Source organism: Typopeltis vanoorti, chromosome 25 (assembly GCF_054136105.1).
Source record: "Typopeltis vanoorti isolate ZY-2024b chromosome 25, IOZ_Tvanoo_1.0, whole genome shotgun sequence".
Taxonomy (NCBI): Eukaryota; Metazoa; Arthropoda; class Arachnida; order Uropygi; family Thelyphonidae; genus Typopeltis; species Typopeltis vanoorti.
Genome location: NC_143573.1, coordinates 53,893,105 through 53,914,413, shown reverse-complemented (window position 1 = coordinate 53,914,413; position 21,309 = coordinate 53,893,105). Strand labels below are relative to the sequence as shown.

The 21,309-nt window shown below is 37.2% G+C and overlaps 1 protein-coding gene across 3 annotated transcripts in view; it reads right to left on the bottom strand.

The window, feature by feature from the left end:
• Nucleotides 1-21,309, bottom strand: part of LOC150092751 (short transient receptor potential channel 4-like) — a 443,103-nt gene that overhangs the window by 178,392 nt on the left and 243,402 nt on the right. For all 3 annotated transcript variants that reach the window (XM_090414697.1, XM_090414698.1, XM_090414699.1), the window contains one exon: nucleotides 20,990-21,287. In XM_090414697.1, the coding sequence (XP_090270823.1) occupies nucleotides 20,990-21,287 (298 nt within the window). The remainder of the gene's footprint in view (nucleotides 1-20,989; nucleotides 21,288-21,309) is intronic.

Here is a 21,309-nt window from a genome sequence, read left to right as displayed (position 1 = left end):
TTATTCATAACTATTTTAATGGAACATCAAACAAAATATTAAATTATAAAACAATGTTTATTAATTTGGTTATATTCCAAATTTCAAATTGGATTATATTTTAATTTCAAAACAGTATCCTCTGAGCAAAACAATGTTACAGTTTACGATGTGTAACAATAAGTACGTGAAACAATTCCAACTGTAATGGACAAAAGATATGAAGTTCTAAATTGGCTCCCTCTAATGTATAAAATAAGTTATTACAATAGTGTAGGAGTGAATCGTAAGATGACTACCTCCTAAATTTCTGTCAGATTAATGCAGACATATTTGTTAAGGTTAAGAGAAGGCTTCATAGCCATTACAGACTCTAGAAATAGTCCCTCTGACCTGTAATGACTTCTATATAGTGCACTGGTTTTCTTCCATTTAATTCTGTGTGAATGGGTGTCCAAAGTGTGGTCTGCTAGTCCTGACTTGCCATAATAATGGCAGTAAATGTAATACTTATGTTTTCCAAGGTGGATGTTAATGGATCTTCTTTCCATAGTAGGCTATGTCACATAAGAGGGAACTTCATACACTCCAGGATCTGTTAGAGGATGGACTTCTTCCTTAGGAGAGAAAATCAGAGTTGCTAATTTGACATGTGGTTTGAATGTGGGATGAATTATTTTTTGATAGTACTTTGGCATCTTTTCAGATGTATCTTGGATATACGGAATAGGAATAGTAATGTTTTGTTCTTGTGAGTTTGAAAAAGGGGGGGGGGGGATAGGGAAAACCATGTATTTTATCTATTTTGTGAGAGCTGTAGCAATTGGCCAAGAAAGTATGGTGAAGATAGCTGAGCTCTGCTATTTGTTCTAATGATGTAGCCCTCTGTGGAAAGGGCTACATCATTAGAACAAATAGCTCTGCCTCTATGTGCAGGTATTATGAGGATTCCATACTATTGGAATGCCTATTCCCCCCCCCTCTATTGGATTGGATGATGAGGATGGACTAGTTATATAGATATCTTCCTATATGTCCTGATTTTCTATACATGGAAAATGCTAGTAAACCATCTGAAAAGGATGTGTAACTGATGTGTCAAGAAAAGTCAAACAGTTATTTGATTCTTTTTATAATTTGAAATGAATTTTAGGATGTTAGCTGTTAATGAAAGTTACAAAGGAATCCAGAATATCTTGCACATAGTGCCAAATAGCATACATATCATCAATGAATTATAATCACACTAAGGATTTGAAAGAAGCTGTGGTAAATACTTTGTTCTCAAGGTGCTCCATGTAAAAGTTTGCTAATGGGGGAAGAAAAGGAGGAAACCCATTTATCTGTTCGTAGATTTTTCCTTACCAAGTAAAGTAACGTAAAGTAACCTGTGTATATAGTTCTATATATAGTGAAGTGACCTATATATATATATATATATATATATATATATATATATGCTGATAATGATGATGACCAGCCTATTTTCCAACCTACTGCAGGGTGAAGGCCTCTCCCAATGAAGGAGGTTTGGGTCTACGATGGTGGTCTGAAAAGTTCTCGGCCTCGACCATAGATGGCAACACTATCGGCAAGATGTTTTTTTTCTACGTTGGTACATCTGTCATTCCATGTTGAATTCCATGACATAATTCTGTCATGGAATTCAACCCTATCAATAGCAGAATTGCTCTAGTCCGCCTGAGAGGAAAAACCGCTCAATATCACCATCATACAGGTCTATGCCCCAACCACAGATCACGAGGACTCTAAAGTAGAGGAGTTTTATGGTCAACTTAATGCAACAATCACCAGAGTGAATAGAAAAGACCTTTTGATTGTACAGGGCGATTGGAATGGCAAAATTGGAACAGACATCGGCAAGGATTATCTCCCATTTGTCGGACCATATGGCTATGGGGAGACAAACGAAAGAGGTTTTGAATTGATCAATTTTGCCTCACAAAATGAACTTACCATTACTAACACTCTATTTCCCCATAAACCTTCCAGAAGATGAACATGGACTTCCCCTAATGGTAAAGCACACAACCAAATTGACTTTATCCTTGTAAGCACAAGATTTAAAAACTCCATCAACCTCACAAGAACCAGATCATTTCCTGGAGCTGACATTCACAGCAACCACAATATGGTCATCGCAACTGTGAATATGAAAATGAGGGAAAGATTACCTACAAAATCAACTCATAAAAGATATAATATAGAAAAATTAAAAGATCCCCAAATAAATACACTATATAAATACAAATTAAAACAAATTTTTGACACACACTTCAAGAAACATAATAGTATCGAATCTAAAACCAAATACTTCTCACAAAAGATAACTGAGACAGCTGAAGAAATCCTTGGATTCAAAGGAAAATAAATAAACCATGAATAACCAACAATATTTTGGATCTATGCGATGAAAGAAGATATTTGAAATCTCATATTAATAGTGGTGATAATAGAGAGTGATAATAGGAAAACTGCAAAGTATACCCTATTTGATCACAAAAGAAACGAAGATATTATGAAAGAATTAAACCAAGAACCAGTAATTGAAAAAATTAAAAAATATAAACATAGATGGATGGAACACGTTCAAAGAATGAAAACAGAAAGATTACCAAAACAAGCCTTAAAGTACAAGCCGTTAGGAAAAAGAAAACCAGGACGTCCTCTTAAACGATTCAACGATCACTTCTAAGGCCGGAACAGGCCATACTAGGCCTAAATCTTTGATACGTATGATGATGATGATGATGATGATGATGATGATAGAGAACAGTATAAAAATATTACTAAGATTATTAAAAAAGAAATCGAACATGCTAGAAACTTATAGATATTGGATGAATGCAAAAATATAGAAGAGGACTTAAATAAAAATAATTCTAAAAGTGCTTTTCAAATTATCAATAAACTAACCAAACCTTTTACTGCAATTAATTGGAGCACAGAAGATGAAGATGGAATTCCTATCATGGATAACCAGAAAATAATTGATAGATGGAAATGTTATGCAACCAAGCTTTTTCAAAAGGACCTCAACTGACTGATGATATTTTGGGTGGAATTTTGCCAGGAGGTTTGGAGGAAGGAGATTACCCGATATTAAAAGAAGAAATTATTGCAGCAGTTAGCTCCTCAAAAATTGGAAAATCACCAGGAAGTGATGGTGTCACAGTGGAACTGATACGAGAAGGAGGTGACATCATCATAGACACCTTGCTAAATTTATTCCAGGACGTATGGAACACAGAGACTTGGCCTTCTGATTGGCGGACTTCTGTCCTTGTACCTATCCCTAAAAAGGGAAACAGCAATAAATGTAGCAAAATCCTGTTAAAAATACTATTGTCAAGAATTGAAAAGAAAATAGAAAGCAGACTATCAGATGAACAAGCAGGTTTCCGGAAGTCCAGAAGTACAATCGACCATATTTTTACAATACACATACTAGGTGAAAAATACATAGAACATAACAAAATAATCTGTCACAACTTTTTAGACCTTCAAAAAGCTTTTGACTCAATATGGCACAAGGCATTATGGAAAATTTTAGAACATTATGGTAATGACAACAAAATCATTAGGATTATTAAATCTCTTTATTCCTCATCTGATATGAGAATTGAAATTAAAAATTACAGCAGTGAACCGTTCCTGGCAGAACTGGGGGTAAGACAGGGATGCATCTTGTCCCCTCTTCTTTTTAATTGTTTTCTGGAATATGTCATAGCTGAAGCTCTTTATGAATATGACACTGGAATAGTAGTTGGCAGACTAAGAATAAATAACTTAGTTTCGCTGACGATATCGATCTTCTGGCAGAAAGTGAAGAAGAATTACAAGAGATAACCAGCCGTGTTTTTGGAACATTAAAAAAATATGGATTATACATAAATCTACAAAAAACAAAAACAATGAATCAGACATTGAATTCTTAAAGATACAAATTGGCAATAAGCAAATTAGAGAATGTAAAGAAGTTTACTTATCTAGGAAGCACGTTGAGTCAAGATGGTCGTTCAAAAACCAACATTAAATACCAAATTGCTAAGGCAACCGTGGCCCTACAGAAGTTAAAACCATTGTGGGGAGATAACAGAATAGCAATCACAACCAGACTAAGACTAATTGACACCTTGGTGAATTCTGTCCTTTTGTATGGTTGTGAGGCCTGGACTTTATTGAAGGAAGATGAGAGGAGACTCCTGTCTTTCGAAATGAAGACTTACAGAAGACTTTTGAGAATTCCCTATACCACTCATGAAACCAATGAAAATGTCCGAAAATTGACTGACTCAATAGATGGGAGAAAAAGGGAAAATATTCTGACAGTCATCAGAAGAAAACAGATGAAATGGTTCGGACATATGGAGAGGGCTAATGGCATTCCAAAGCAAACCCTAGAAGGAATCGTTCCGGGATCAAGGGTTAGGGGCCGACCTCGATTAAAATGGACTGATAACATCAAAAAATGGACAAATTCCTCCCTTTCTCAACTGACATCAAGAACAAGAGACCGAGATGACTGGAGGAGGCTAGCAAAGAGTATCACCTGCCAGCCATGAATGACCCAATGGTTCATTTAGGACTATGGGAGAAGAAGAAGAAGAGAAGACGTCTGTCATAAGCATCTGGGTGAAATTGCAAGTCATTCTATCAAGAAGTTTGTTTTATACAGCTGTCTGAAGCAAAAGTGTTGTCTGTATCTCTTGAAATGGATAAAATTGAGTATTGTGCAGTTATAAAATTCTTTGTAAAAGAAGGTTTAATGCCGAAAGAAATTTATTCAAAGAGTTTATAAAAGTTTATGGCCCCCTCTTCTCCTTCATTTTTGACAATTACGAAATGGGCTGCCAAGTTTAAACATGGCCGTACCAGCCTTGAACATGATCCATGTGAAGAACGTCCAAAAAGTGTAACAACATCAGAAAACATTGATCAAGTGCATGATATCGTAGTGGATGACCGGCAAGTCAAAGTGTGTGAAATTGCTGAAACTATAGACATTTCAAAAGAACATGTAGGATATATTTTGCATGAAGAATTGCAAATGAAACAGTTTTGCGCAAGATGAGTGCCACTTGCTCACAGCAGATCAAAAACGCACTCCCATGAAAATTTCTGAACAGTGCTTGGAGTGTTTTAACAAGAATAAAACTGATTTTGTGTGTTAATTTATTACCATGGGTGAGACTTGGATTCACTATTACACACTAGAATCCAAACAACAGTCAAAACAGTGGACAGAAGCCGGTTATTCAGCGGCAAAGAAGACAAAGTCGGTTCCATCAGCAGGAAAGGACATGGCATCGGTGTTTTGGGATGCTAAAGGCATTTTGTTTATTAATTATCTTGAAAAGGGTAAAACAATAACTGGGGGAATATTAATCCAATCTTTTAACCAGACTAGATGAAAATATTCATGAGAAAAGACCCGGTTTGCAGAAGGAAAAAATCATCTTTCATCAGGACAATGCACCTGCCCACAAAGGTGTTTTGGTAATGGGAAAATTAAGGGATCTGCACTATGAATTGTTGGAACATCCACCCTATTCCCCAGATTTGGCTCCCTTTGACTTCTATCTCTTCCCAATACTAAAACTCTTCCTCGCTGGTCAGCTTTTTCTTCGAATCAAGAGGTGATTGTAGCTGTAGAGGGATATTTTGCAGATCTTACAGAGAACCACTAAAAGGAGGGATAATGGTGCTGGAGCATCACTGGAATAAATGTATTAGTCTTAAGGGAGATTATGTTGAAAAATAAAAATAATTTTGAAATTTTAAATTCGTTTTTTCATTGTTAGGCCAACAACTTTTCAGACCACCCTAGTACTACTCTCATGGTGACCTAGTCCATATTGGGAGAGTGTATCTATATCTGGGTGAATGAATGTGTATGAAGATGGAAGACAATCACAAACATCCATGCCTATGTGTGATTCGAACCCGCAGCCTCTTGGCTGGAGAGCGGATGCGCTAACCACTCGGCCAACCAGCTCAGTATATATATATATATATATATATATACTGGGGGGCTCTGTCCCCCTAGCACCTACAGCCCCCCCCCCGAGTTACAGGCTGGTAAGCCAGTAAGCTGGTAAGACAAAAAAAGTGACATAAAAACGTTTCAAATTTTGGCTTATCTTTATATATATATATATATATAGCCTGTTCACTGAGCATGCTGAAATGCAATGCAAATTCAAGGAAACGTAAGTAATTAGTGTGGAAGCAAGTAAGTTTGTGTGAAGGCACCCATGAAAAGAGTGAGCGGGAGAATGACCAAGTGAGGAAGCTAGATTTAGAAAGAAAAAGTGAGTGGGGGACTAAAGGGATGCTGCAGTTTCTATATACTAATGCCAGAAGTATCAGGAACAAGAGGGAGGAGTTTTTTGCATTGGTTCGTGCATCCTCACCAAAAGTTATAGGCATTAGAAAGACATGGCTAACACAGATGTTGCAGTTACAGGATATGAATGTAAAGGGTTTAGTATTATCAGGGAAGATAGAATGGGATGGAAGGGATACTGCTGATGAGAGTGGATGAATTGCAGCCAATAAATATGAGAACTGGTGGGAGGGTGGCTGTTCATTTGAAGCAATCTGGTGTGAGATTAATGCCAGTAAGAGAAAATATACAGTTCATTATTACTATAGGCCAGGGAGTTCCACAGATTATCTTGAGGACAAGGATTGCCAAATTAGTACAATGAGTACGGATCAAGTGATTATTATGGGGAACTTCACCTATGGAGATATATAGACTGGAAGGAAAAAAATAACATGTGCAGGAAGGAAATAGAATTTATACACTTGCTATGAGATAATTACTTAAGGCAGCATGTGATGGAGGGGACTAGGGATGGGAGAATACTGGACCTGGTCACAGGATCAGAAGAGCTATCCATAGCCAAGGTGACAACATTGCCTCCAATTCAAGAAAGGACCATGTAGCTTGGCTTGAAAGATTGTAAAATGTGAGGAATATTCTATCAAGAAGGGGTATTTGTAGAACTATAAGGCAGGTCATTATGACATGCTTAGGAAGAAGCTTAAATCTGTACCGTGACATAAAACACTGCATGGTAAGGATGTTAGTAGTGAATGGGATATAGTTAAAGGTTATCTAGAGGAAGCATTATTAAATGGTATACCTAAGGTAAGGAGGGTTAATTGGGTAGGAGTTAGATGAATGAGTAATATCAATAAGCACAAGCTGCAGAAGAAGAAAATGCTGTGGAGATTATATAAAGAGAAAGATGACCAGCAAATCCAAGAAATTACAAGGCTCAGGCAAGAAAGCTGACCAGTATGGCGAGGAATACAAAATCAGATTATGAGAAAAATCAAACCGAGCAGGCCAAATGAAATTCCAAACAGTTCTTTCATTATGTGGCAATGATAAGAAGAATGACTATGGAAAATTAACCTTAATGAGTGATGATGATGATGAGGTGACAGAAGAAAAATAAAATAGTTGAATTAATAAGTTACAACTTTGCAAGGGTATATCATCCTAGTGAAGTTACTGCTTTAATGTATGTGACAGACTCTAATGTGGGGACAGAGGTGGATGAATTAGAGATTCTTAGGATGTTGCAGAATCTCAATGTAAATACAGCTCTGGAATTAGATAGGATATCATTTAGGATTTTGCGAGAATGTGCAAGGGAGCTAGCAATGCCTTTGACTGGGCTCTTTAGTTTAAGTCTCAGCATTAGTAAAGTTCCAAGGGAGTGGAAAGAGGACAAAATAATTCCTTTGCATTAAGTAGGGTCTACGACTGCAGTAGTAAATTATAGACCAATCACCATCTCAGCTGTAGTGGTAAAAGTACCGGAAAAATTAGTCAAAAAGAAAATTAAGAATGGGTGGATAAAAATATGATACTGTATGAGGGACAATATGGTTTTGTGAAGATCGGTCATGCCTTAGTTATTTACTACATTTTTATAATAGAGTAACATCAGAGTTGGATAAAGGAAATGACTAAAGGATCATTCTGCTGGATTTTGCAAAGGCATTTGACAGAATACCACATGGAACTCTGTTATGCAAAAATTAGAACAAATGGGGATGGATAAGAAACTGGTTAAGTGGATAAGAGGGTAGCTGCTAGAAGATATCAAAAAGTGGTACGTGGAGGAGAAGAATTGAGGCAAAAACAGGTGAGTAGTGGTGCGTAAGGTTCAGTGCTGGGACTATTGCTGTTTATTTTGTACATAAATGATATAGGAAATAACCTGAAAGGAAATATTCAGTAGTTTGCTGATGATGCAAAATTAGGTAGAGTAATAGTTAATCAAGGAAAAGTGGAGAGCTTAAAGGGCAATTTAAATAGGCTGTCAGTACGAGCAAAAGTTTATTCTTCTTTAAATCCAGGGTAATTTAATTAAAAGGTGGCACACCGTTTGGCAGCTCCTATAGGAGGAGATGACCTTGCTAATGCTTCTGCCTGGTATCTCCACTTGGGCCTGGCTCCCACTGAAGAGACCTCAATAAAGGTCGAAACTAGTCTGGGTAGATGGCCAATCCCTTTAATGCATAACAGTATACATATCCACATAGGAAATGTGTTTTGCATTATGGGAGATACTGGGTTAGAAGTGCCTGGTAGCTTGCTCCACCTTTGCCACCAGTTGCCTTGGTGTTGCACTACTTACTGGATAAGATAGTACAACACTATATATTTAGTCCTGAAGATATTTTCAGGCGCAAACTTTGTTTGCTCTCACTGGGATAAAGGATTAAACTAAATCTATTATAGTCTAACCTAGTGATAAATAAATTTTCAACATCTTTCTCTAAATCCAGAGTAATTTTTAAAAAAGGTGATAAACCTTTTGGCAACTCCCATAGGCACAGATGACTTGCTACTGCTTCTGCCTGGTATCTCCAGCTCTGGGCCTGGCTCCCACTGAAGAGACCTCAATAAAGGTCGAAACTAGTCTGGGTAGATGGCCAATCCCTTTAATGCATAACAGTATACATATCCACATAGGAAATGTGTTACTGGGTTAGAAGTGCCTGGTAGCTTGCTCCACCTTTGCCACGAGTTGCCTTGGTGTTGCACTACTTACTGGATAAGATAGTACAACACTATATATTTAGTCCTGAAGATATTTTCAGGCGCAAACTTTGTTTGCTCTCACTGGGATAAAGGATTAAACTAAATCTATTATAGTCTAACCTAGTGATAAATAAATTTTCAACATCTTTCTCTAAATCCAGAGTAATTTTTAAAAAAGGTGATAAACCTTTTGGCAACTCCCATAGGCACAGATGACTTGCTACTGCTTCTGCCTGGTATCTCCAGCTCTGGGCCTGGCTCCCACTGAAGAGACCTCAATAAAGGTCGAAACTAGTCTGGGTAGATGGCCAATCCCTTTAATGCATAACAGTATACATATCCACATAGGAAATGTGTTTTGCATTATGGGAGATACTGGGTTAGAAGTGCCTGGTAGCTTGCTCCACCTTTGCCACGAGTTGCCTTGGTGTTGCACTACTTACTGGATAAGATAGTACAACACTATATATTTAGTCCTGAAGATATTTTCAGGCGCAAACTTTGTTTGCTCTCACTGGGATAAAGGATTAAACTAAATCTATTATAGTCTAACCTAGTGATAAATAAATTTTCAAATAAATAACCTTACCTATTCATGGTACTGACGTATTATAGGTTTGTAACGTTTTGCAGGTTAGTCCCATAAAAATAATTTAAAATAAATAAACATATATATATATATTTATATCTATCTGACCCCAAAGCTCATATGACCTATAGCATATAGCAAGGTGGAAGAATAACAGCAGCCAATTCAGCAGAGCACTGCCCATTAAAGTATTAAGCATAATGTGAAAACTGAACATCTAGAGAGAGAGAGAGAGAGAGAGAGAGAGAGAGAGAGAGAGAGTTTGAAGTAGCTCTGTGTGAGAGAGGGATTATTAATATATATCAACCTGTCTACCTTCATCTCATATCATACTGCTTCAAAAACACTGCTAACGATTTCCTATGTAATCCCTTCTTGAGTGGGCACAATTCCTTCACTTCATCAACAACAGTTCTTCCTTTTTGCTCTTCTTATTCTCACAGAAAGCATTTTACCCTTATATCTCCTTTCTCATTAGCTTTCATTCTCATCCAACCATGTTTCACTTATACCAATGAATTTTGGGCATGTCAACTCTATTACTGCACACAACATACATATCAGTCTATACAACAAATTTGAATAAATAAATAAAATAAATTCTTTAATGTTTCTTTTTATTCCCCAGAGGTAATAGGTAGGGCTCCTTGTGCCCTATCTAACTTTTTAAGGCATGTGGAGAATGAAGCTATCAATGAACCACAGCATTTCAGGAGAGAAAGACAATATTGTAGACATCTACCACCAGCTTGTGGCCCTAACCCATAACACTCAAATTACTGTCTCTAATGGAGCAAGTTCTATGGGTGATTTGTAAAGATGTGGGGATAAAATCTGAATTTATAAGAGGAAAAAATCTTACCTACTTGCTTATGCCAAAGATTGACTAACTCTAGAACCAAACAAAAAAAAGTGTCTAGAAAAATTTCTGTAGTCAGCAACTGGAATTGAACCTGCAATGGGTACGTGCATTAGTTCAGATGGCTTAATGCTATGGAAGCTAGCACCATTTCCCCAGGTGTACACAATAATTTTGATCCAATTTATTTCTAATACTTGTTAAATTTTTGCATTTTTATTCTCATCAGTAGATCATTCTCAGGAAATCTGACTTGAACAATTCCTTAATTTTGATACTACTGGCTTTTATGAAGAAACATAACAATCATTTGAGAGAACTCGAGTATTGACATAAATCGTTGAATTATTAATTTTCTTTTTCATCACTTTCATTCCTTACTTTCCCCAAAAATAATTGTTCCCATTCTGTTGGGATTGGTCATCATTACATATACGTTAATGAACTTAATATATATATAGGAAACAAATTCAAACTCGCAGCATAGTAATTGAAGAAGGAAAATAACATCGAGTTCATTTACATAATCAATATTTAGCATTATCACTCTTATGATTCGTATTTCCCACCAAACAACATTTGGTTTTCAGACAGCTTGTAACTATGACTAAGTAATATGTTTTTATGACATTTACATCAATGCTGGCTTAGTAAATTATTATTATTATCACACCCTCAAGTCAGAAGATTCATCAGGGGAGGTTCATTCAACTGACAACATATTTATCATAATGAATCATGAAATCCTTAACACTCCCTACATTAACAACATTATTATTATTATTATTACTCAAGCCTCCATGGAGTCAAGAGACTCATGCGAGGTCCTTCTTAGGAAACACAAAGTTTATCATACCACTCCTTGAACTCACTGACCATTCTTGCTCTCACCACTCTATCAGACAATGTATTCGATGTTCAACTACCCTCCATGCAAAGAAACCACTCATAACCCTCTTGCTCACAGCTTCCTTTCATAACTTCAGGGATGGCCCCTTGTCATCGCTCCTTCCCACTGTTCCACCAAGTGAAAGAATTCCCCCAATGTCCACCCTGTAATTGCCCATCAACAGTTCAAAAGTCTCGATCATATTACCTCTCCTTCTTCTATCCAAACTCTTTAGTTCACATTCCCTCAGCTAATCCTCATAACTAACATTGTACAGTCCTCAAACCATCTTTGTTATCCGCCTCTATACCCTTTCCACAGTTAATTTATCCCCTTCAAATCCTGGGGACCAAATTTGAGAACAATAGTCTAAATGTAGTCTGATCAGGTTCTTATACAATGGAATGATAACTCTTTTATCTCTGTAGGTCAGCATCCTTCTCAGTATTGCAGTGATCCTCTGGCTTACATTCATCACCTTTGCAATATGCTCCCTGAATTTCAGTTTTCTATCAAACATCAGCCCCAGATCTATTGTCTCCCCTACTTCCTCCAGTACAGCTCCTCCAATCGAGTATGCAGCCTGCCATTGATGTATCCCAAACTTCAAGAACTTTACATTTTGCTGCATTAAACCGATACCCCATTCATTTGACCATCTGTCTATTTTATTCAAATCCTCTTGCAGGACTGCCACATCTGCACTATTACTGATAACCCTTCCCAGCTTCACATCATCTGCAAAAACTGAATATCCCCTTGCAATCCATTGACAATGTCATTGATATAAAGGTTGAACAATACATGTCCCAGTAATGAGCCATGTGGAATCCCACTTATAACTTTCTGGTTCCTTGATATTGCCCCACCATACACAACTCTCTGATACCTATCAGACAGCTAATCCTGAATCCAGTTGACTAACCCAACATCTAAACTGATGTTCTGCAACTTAATATCAGCTTATCGTGTGGCACCCTGTCAAATGGCTTTGCAAAATCCAAAAAAATGGGAGTATATGCCTTTCCCTCATCAACTGCTCTTGTCACTTTAATATAAAAGGCAATCATATTACTAAAGCAAGAGCACCTCTTAACAAGTCCATGTTGATTCTCACAGATAACTTTATCCTCATCTGCCCAACGCTGTATATAGTCCCTCACTAATTTCTCCAAGACTTTAACAACTACTGATGACACACACTGGACTATAATTAGACACTTCCAGTCTGCTACTGCCCTCATGCAATGGCACTATCTTACCTTCCTTCCATTCCTTGGGTACCTTTCCTGCACCAGACTTTCATCGAAGAGCCAGGTCAAAGGAGCTGTCAGTTCTTTAGCACATTCTCTCCAAACCCGTAGTGAAATGCCATCCAGTTCCACAGCTTTACTGGCATCCAGAATACTCAGTATTTGGAACACACTTTCCTCTTGCGGTTTCCAGTAATGTTCCATTCACTGGCAATTCTCTATGTAAATAATCTACTCCTCACATCCTTCTTCACCACACTCTTACATAACTTCCAAGGATGGCTTCTGGTCCTCCTCTTCTCACCTTCTACTCCTTGTGTAATCCTCTCTGTATGTAATAAAACTCCTTATTAATTTAAATATCTTTATCATATCATCTCTCTTCTTCTTCTTATCTACCAAACTCAGCAATCAACATTTCTTCAACCTCTCTCCATAGCCAAGATTTGAGTCCTGATATTGTCTTAGTCATTCATCTATGCACTTTCTCCAATGTTTCCACATCACAATGAAAACTGGGTGACCGAGTTTGGCCACCTACTTATCCCTGCATGTTAGTGCACTTCTTATCATAGCAATGTTATGATGTGCAGTCATTGCAATATGCCTTCTAAACTTCAGTCTACTGTCAACCATCACTACCAGATCTCAAATGTCATCCATTTCCTGCAGTACAGGACCATCAATATAGCACAGTCTTATATTTCTGAACTCCAAAATGCAAAACCTTGCACTTATTAACATTAAAACTACAACCCCATTCCTCTGTCTGAGTCAAAAGTCTATTCAAATCTTTCTGAAGGGAATTAACATCAGCAGTCACAACTTTACATCATCAGAAAAACAACTAAAGATCTCATGCTGACCATCATAAAAAATATCATGTCCATCAACCTAATATTGTATTCTACTCCTAACCAATCTCTCCAACACTGACTACAAATGCAATTATACAGACTAGTGTACAGTTGGAAACTTCTGCTATTTTGCCTTCTTTCCACTCCTTAGAAACCTCACCTACTGCAAGACGGCATAACTAACTGTTGTGCAGATTCCTTAAAAGTACACGATGTTATGCATCCATTCCCACAGCCTAATTAACAACTAACCCTATCAACACCAGATACATCTGTGATTCTTTCAATTCCAATTTTCCTAACACTTGCCTCTCCTTCTACATATTGCTCGGCACCATTTACACCAATATGATAAATGCTGATAAAGTACTGCAACTTCTGTAATTAAATTATATAAAAACAGTGAAATGTTCCCAATACAAAAAGGCATCCGGCAAGGTAACACCATATCTCCCAAATTATTTACAGCTGCACTAAAGGAAGTCTTTAAAGCCTTGATTGGGAAACAAAAGGAATAAACATAAATGGAGAAAGGCTGCATCATCTGAAATTTGTAGCAGATGATATTGTCCTAATAGCAGATAATCTTGAAGATTTGGAAGAAAGGCTAAATCAGGTAAATGAAGCCTCCAGAGTAATTGGATTAAAAACAAATAGAGAAAAAACAAAAATGATGATGAATAAATACATAAACCATAGAACTGTCACAGTTGAAAACCAAGAAATAGAACAAGTTACTTCATATGTATATTTGGGCAAACTGTTCTCCTTTGAGAATTGCCAAAGAAAAGAGATTGAATGAAGAATTCACCTTGGATGGATGGCTTATGGGAAAATGAGAGACATATTCAGAAGTGACATCCCTATGAGTCTAAAAAGGAAAGCTTTCGACCAGTGCATACTTCCTGTCCTAACATATTGCGGAGAAACATGGACTTTAACAGAAGTCCTAAACAAAAAGCTGAGAACAACACAACATCCCATGGAAATAAGTTTGAGATCTTATCCAGGTATTTGTCTTCCTATCTCTTAATGTTATTTTTAGCATACAAGTGGAGATGGGCTGGCCATATTGCCAGATGCAGTGATGGGAGATGAACTAGAAAAACAACAGAGTGGAGACCAATGGATGGAGCAAGACAAAGAGGAAGACCGAGAAGACAGTGGAGGGAACTGGAAAACAAACAGCAGGAGTGAGATGGATGGGAGAGGCAGAAAACCGAGTGGTCTGGAAAATCATTGGGGGGGCCCTTCATCCAGCAGTGGAAAGAACCAAAAGGTTGAAGAAGAAAAAGAAGATAAAGTACTCATTGAATAATATCACTATACGAATAATATCACTATACCCTTTGCAACAGTCACTCTGCTACATCTTTTGATGGTCATGCTACCATGACCATCAAAAGTATCAACCTGCTATAATTATTATTCCTATTGCTTGCCATTTAGTGGAAGAATTCCCTTGAATTAACTTTGAAGTCAAGGAAAAGAAAAAACATATTGAAATTCCTGGCAAGTAATTCAGCATATACTCCAAGAGAACAGAGAGAAAAATATAAGAAAAAAATTAGTAAAATTGGCTAAAAAAAAAGTCGAAAGAAAATTTTGGCAAGAACATAGAAAATAAATATTAGGAGATGGAAAAATATTCTGGAGGCTATTGAAAAGATTAGAAATGGAGGAAAGAGTACTGTAAAAGGAATTAGAGATGATAAAAGTGGCATGCCAACTAACGATAAAGGTATTCTAGATGTCTGGAGCAATTGCTTTTAAAGATTGCTAAATGAAACAAGCAATGCTAGTACGGTGATAGAAAACTCCCAAAAGGAATGCAGTCAGGAAAACATGTCCATTATTGAAGTAGAAAAGCCATCAAAAACCTGAAATGCGGAAAGCCAGTTGCAGCTGGAGTAAATAAACTTTGACCAGAAATGCTAAAATGTGGAGGTATAAAAGTGGCTGCACTGCATAATTCAGAAGGCATGGTACATCCATATGTGAATCACTTTAAGATAATTAAGAATATTTATTTTTATTATTATACAAGACCTCACAGAGTCAAAGACTCATCTAGGAGATCCTTTAATCTCACACACATCTCATCATACCGCGTCTTAAACACATTCAAACTCCTTGCAGACACCACACTCTCAGGCAAGGCATTCCAATCATTCACAACGCTGCACGAAAAAAAACCTGCCTCTCACTCCCCTACTCACACCCTCTTTATACAGTTTCCAGGGATGACCTCTGGTTCTCTCCTGATCTCCCACTATTCTTTGTAGAACTTCTCCACCATTGATCCTATAACAACCCCTTACCAACTTGTAGGTCTCTATCATATCTCCCCTCTTCCTTCTCTGCACTAGACTCTGCAAATTACATCTTTTCAATCTTTCCTCATACTCGACATTATAGAGGTCAGAAACTACCTTAGCCAGTCGCCTTTGAACCCTTTCCAACATCTCTTCATCCTTCTGAAAACCAGGTGACCAAATCTGGGCACAATAGTCCATGTGTGGCCTAATCAAAGCCTTATACAATGGAACAAGAATCTCCCTACTTATACACGTCAGTGTCCTCTGCATCATTCCCAGAAGTCTTTGTGTTGTCTTCACAATTTTGGTGATGTGTCCCCTAAATTTTAGATCCTTATCCACTATCACCCCCAGATCTCTTATTTCCTCTACTTCCAACAATATATTCTCACCAAGCATAAATTCTGCATCCCATCTTTGTTTTTTAAATTTTAAAACCTTACATTTTGCAACATTGAACTCACATCCCATTTGCTTGCCCAATCACTCAATTTATTCAGGTCTTCTTGCAAGGCCACAACATCTTCACTACTCTTTATGGTTCGTCCCAACTTTGCATCATCTGCAAACAACTGAATATCTCCATCCAAATCTTTGCCAATATCATTAATATACAAGTTAAATAGTAATGCCCCTAAAACAGACCCCTGAGACACTCCACTAGTGGCTTTCCTTTTCCTGGATATTGAACCCCCATACACAACTTGATGATACAATTCAATTGATCCAATCCAATACACTAATCTAATATCCAACCCCATCTGCTCTAGTTTGACTGTCGACTTATCATGAGGTACTCTATCAAAAGCTTTTGCGAAATCCAAGTATATTACTGTGTATCCTTCTCCTCTGTCCAAGGAAGCAGTCACTTTATTGTAATAAGTAAGTAGATTACTAAAACATGACCTCCCTTTAGCAAATCCATGCTGTCCATCAAAGATTATACCACTGTTGTCAACCCAACTCTGGATCCTAGTTCTCACAAGCTTTTCCAACAACTTAACCACAACACCTGACACAGAGATAGACCTATAGTTTGATGCTTGAGTTCGATCTCCTCCTTTATAAAGTGGCACAATCTTGCCCTCCTTCCACTCTTTAGGAACTTGACCAAGTGCAAGACTCGTATTAAAAAAATATGTCAAGGCTGGTGTCAACTCTCTGGCACATTCCTTCAGAATACGCGGTGATATATTATCAAGTCCCACAGCCTTATTTACATCTAGTTTACTCAACTCCCCAAACACCTCTTGCTCACTTACAGTCAGTCTCTCCTCCCCATCATCAACTGCTCTTAATCTCTCCATGAAGTCACATTCACAAGATTGAAAGATCTTTATGAACTGCTCATTAAGTATCTCCACCACCCATTCTTCAGCAGCTGTCTTTATACCATTTTCTCCAATCAATGTCATCCTTCCATAATCATTCTTTCTTTTGCTGGCTACATATCGAAAGAACTCCCTAGGATTCTTTTTGGCTTCATTACCTAACTGCTGTTCATACCTCTCTTTAGCTACTCTCACCAACTAAGTCACCCTCCTTGCCTGGTCTTTGTAGACCTCATGAAATTGGTTACTTCCACCTCTCTTATGCTGCCTCCATAATGCCTTTTTTCCTGTATATCACATGCTTAATCTCTTCATTCATCCATTTCACGCCTACCTTATTTAACCTTCTCACCCATAGTATACATTTAGACATTGCATCTACTAAGTAGTTTTTGAAAATCCCCCATGCTGCATTGATCTCTTTTCCAGCTAACTCCTCATTCCATGCTACACCTGCAAGCTGTCTCCTGAGCTCTTCATAATCACCCCCCTTGTAGTTCCACATATACCCTTTTTTCACAGGGGTCCTTGCACTGCTGGCAACCACCCAAGTAATCACCTCATGGTCACTTTCACCAATTGGTGGATGATTTGATACCTCATTGATAATTACATCCTCCAATGAGATGACCAAATCCAAGACCCTTAATCCTCGTGTGCCCTCTGTTACATACTGTCTGAGGTAGTTATCCCTCAAAAACTCAAGAAACTCATTTTCTTTACTTCCAGTTGCTATCTCTTCATTCCAGTCTATATTGCCATAATTAAAATCACCCATAATGATCACCCTTTTCTTATTTGCTTGGCTTATTTGACTATACATTTCACTATCACCACCATCCACATTACAAGGTCTATAACAACATCGCACGAAGTATTTGATTCTATTCACCTCTATCTCACACCATACTGCCTCAAAAACCACTGGCCCCATTTCCCTCTTGCATCTCTACCTTGTATGGACATAACTCTTTCTCTATCATCAATAGCATTCCCCCTCCCTTTTTACCCCTTCTATCCTCACGAAACACATCATACCTTTCCGATGTCATCCTCATCTAACCATGTCTCACTTATTCCGACAATCTCTGGGTGCATAGATGCAATTAGTGCAACCATTTCATCTGCCTTGTTTCTTATACTTCTAGCATTGGTATACAAACAGAACAACTCATTTCTGGATCTACAGCTAGTTCCACTGATACCACTCACTCGATGTGATCTCTCCATGCTGGACTAGGGCAATTTCCCTTTCTGCTTCTTCATTTTAGAACCCTTTGCAATTCCATCTGTATCCTCTCGATCCCTGGTCATCCCATTACTTTCCTGCCTACACATGCTCTCACCTCCTCTTGGAGCATCCACCTTTCTCACGCTGTGTACCCCTGTCCACCCTGAGCCTCCCCGTTTCCCTGCTCCTCTTGCACACCCATTCTCTCATTTTCTATACTCATACCACTCACTTCCCCATTCATTTCCACTTCTTCAATCTCTCCTGTCTTACTCTCCTGCTCTTCCACATCACTCCCCTCTCGATCTGATTCATTCTCTCTCTATTCACTTCTCTACTTTCCATCAGCAGTCTCTCCAAGCAACTTACACCGTAACCACTCAAATGCAGTCCATCGCTTTCATACAGCTCACTTCATCCCTGAAACTCATTCCACACATTAACAAACTGTACTCCCATCTCCTCACACATTTCAGCCAGAATATCATTCATAATCCTTGCTCTCCGCCTCATTTCACCACAATCGTACCTAGGCAACACACTGACTACCCTTCCTGTCACACTATTCTCTTTTATCTTTCCAAGCAGTCTCCTGACATTCATTTTGACATGCTCTTTGTTCTCTCTCAAATCATTTGTACCAATTAATGCAATTAACTCTTTTGCTCGCTCCTGCCTCATATTCAATGCTTCAATCACTCTACTCTTTTTACCGCCTGGAAAACATACCTTGTGCATTTTATCCTCTAGCACACCTTTAATAATGGAGTCGCCATACAACGCCACTCTCTCATCTTTCGTTAACTCTTTCATGCCATCATGATTTATTTTAATAGTTTTGACCTGAATTCTCTTAATTTCATTCCGCATCCATTTCATTTCTTGCTTCATCCAATCCAGTTCACCTTTCAAACCTTGCGACACATTCTCTCTATCATTATTTGTATATAAATTTTTGTATTTAAATTTCGTAGATCTGGAAAAGGTACATTAGAAGGTGCAAAGAAGAATGTTCTTTAAAATGCTACAGTTTTGTAGTATTAATAGAACATTATGTTAAGCAATACAGAGTCTCTATTTGAGCTGTAAGTCAGCAGTTAGAGTACAGAAAGATAGTTTGATGTTAAATCAATGCTCAAACCAATTGTAACTTATAGATCTGTGAGCTGTATTATATGGTTCAGAAATATAGAATGTCAAAAAGAAAGATAAAATAAAATACAAACTGCAGAAATGAGATATTTAAGAGCAATTCAAGAATACACAAAATTAGACAATATAAGAAATGAAGACATTAGAAGAGAGCTAGATATTTATAACATAAGTGAAAAGATCAAGGAATGTAGTCAGAAAAAAAGAAAGAGCATCTGTTTAAGATGGAAAAAGATCAGCTAACAAAAGAAGTGGATAAATATAGACCAAAGGGAAAGAGGTTGAGAGGAAGACCAGTTGTAAGATGGGAAGATCAGTGAGGCCACTACAGGCAAATGCCTAAACTTTGAGGAGAAGAAGAAGAAGAAGATCTGAAAGCTGGCTAACCCAGCTCACAGATCGATAAGTTAAAATTAAATAAAACACTTGATCATGCAGATGATACTACAGACTCGATGCTATATATTCATAATGAAATGGATAGCATGAAGTTCATGAAATAAATTTTACGCTGTTATTTCATTACCCTACGTGGTCAATTTTTACACTGTTATTTGATTATCCTCCGCAGTCAAACTTTGGAGATTGGAGACCATGGACATGAGACATCATTTAAACAGAATGGAAGAGGAAAGATTATCAAAACAAGAGTTCTTTTCCAAGTTTGCAGGAAAAAGACTGAGAGGAAGACCAAGATGTAGGTGGACTGATACACTGAACAGTGTTTTAGAAGACTGAAATATAAGATATGATAATATTAGTGTCTTGATAGATACAGATTCATTTAAAGGAAAATTGTCATTCAGATGATGGAGTGCTGTAGTGTTATTATGGTGTGCTATCATAACATTCTGTACACACTCTGAGGATACATATCAATAAATTGATGATGCTAAAATCTATCACACACTTCACTAAAATACAGCACTTGTAATGGAATCGATAGCATGAAGTTCATGAAAAAATTTTTCACTGTAATTATTACAATGTCATTTGACTACCCTCCACAGTCAAATTTTCATTCTACACTCTTTTTCTTTCCTCATTGAAAATTATCTTTGTTTTGATTTATTACAACTGTATGCATTCTATATTTTGCATTAGCAGTATCACTATCTCCAAGTGACATATATAATATATACACAAAAACACAAGGTAAAAGGATAATTAATAAATAATAATTTTACCTTGTGTTTTCGTGTACATATTGTACAGTACCATGGCACAAGTTTCTCTTAAACGGATCTCCAAGTGACTCTTTCATTATACATTATAGCATAAAAATGCTATATATATTTTTATATATTTAAAATCCCAAGAAGACCAGTGGTACAATCGTTTATTTTACATTGTCAGATTATTTATTTAACACTATTATTCAATTACAACAAATCAAAATAGCTATGGAGTTCTAAATCTTTTCTTACTTGATCAACTTACCTGTATGAGGTGCTCCATGTGAAACTCTGTTTTTGTCAAAATGAATTAACAGAAAACACAACAATACAAAGTTCAAGTAGGAAGCTAAAGAACTGATGTATTTATTTACAGGTGAATTCCAGTTTTTCACTAGTTGAGAGTTATATGCAACAAGTGAAGCTGCTGCCATTATTGGCAACATGATCATCCTTTTCATTATTACTAGGGTTCTTCCTACAGGACTAAGCCAATGCCATGATGTATATCCTTCTAACCATATTGATGTCAATACTTGTTGAATATTAGCATGTGCTAAAAACTAAATAAAATAATTTATAAAC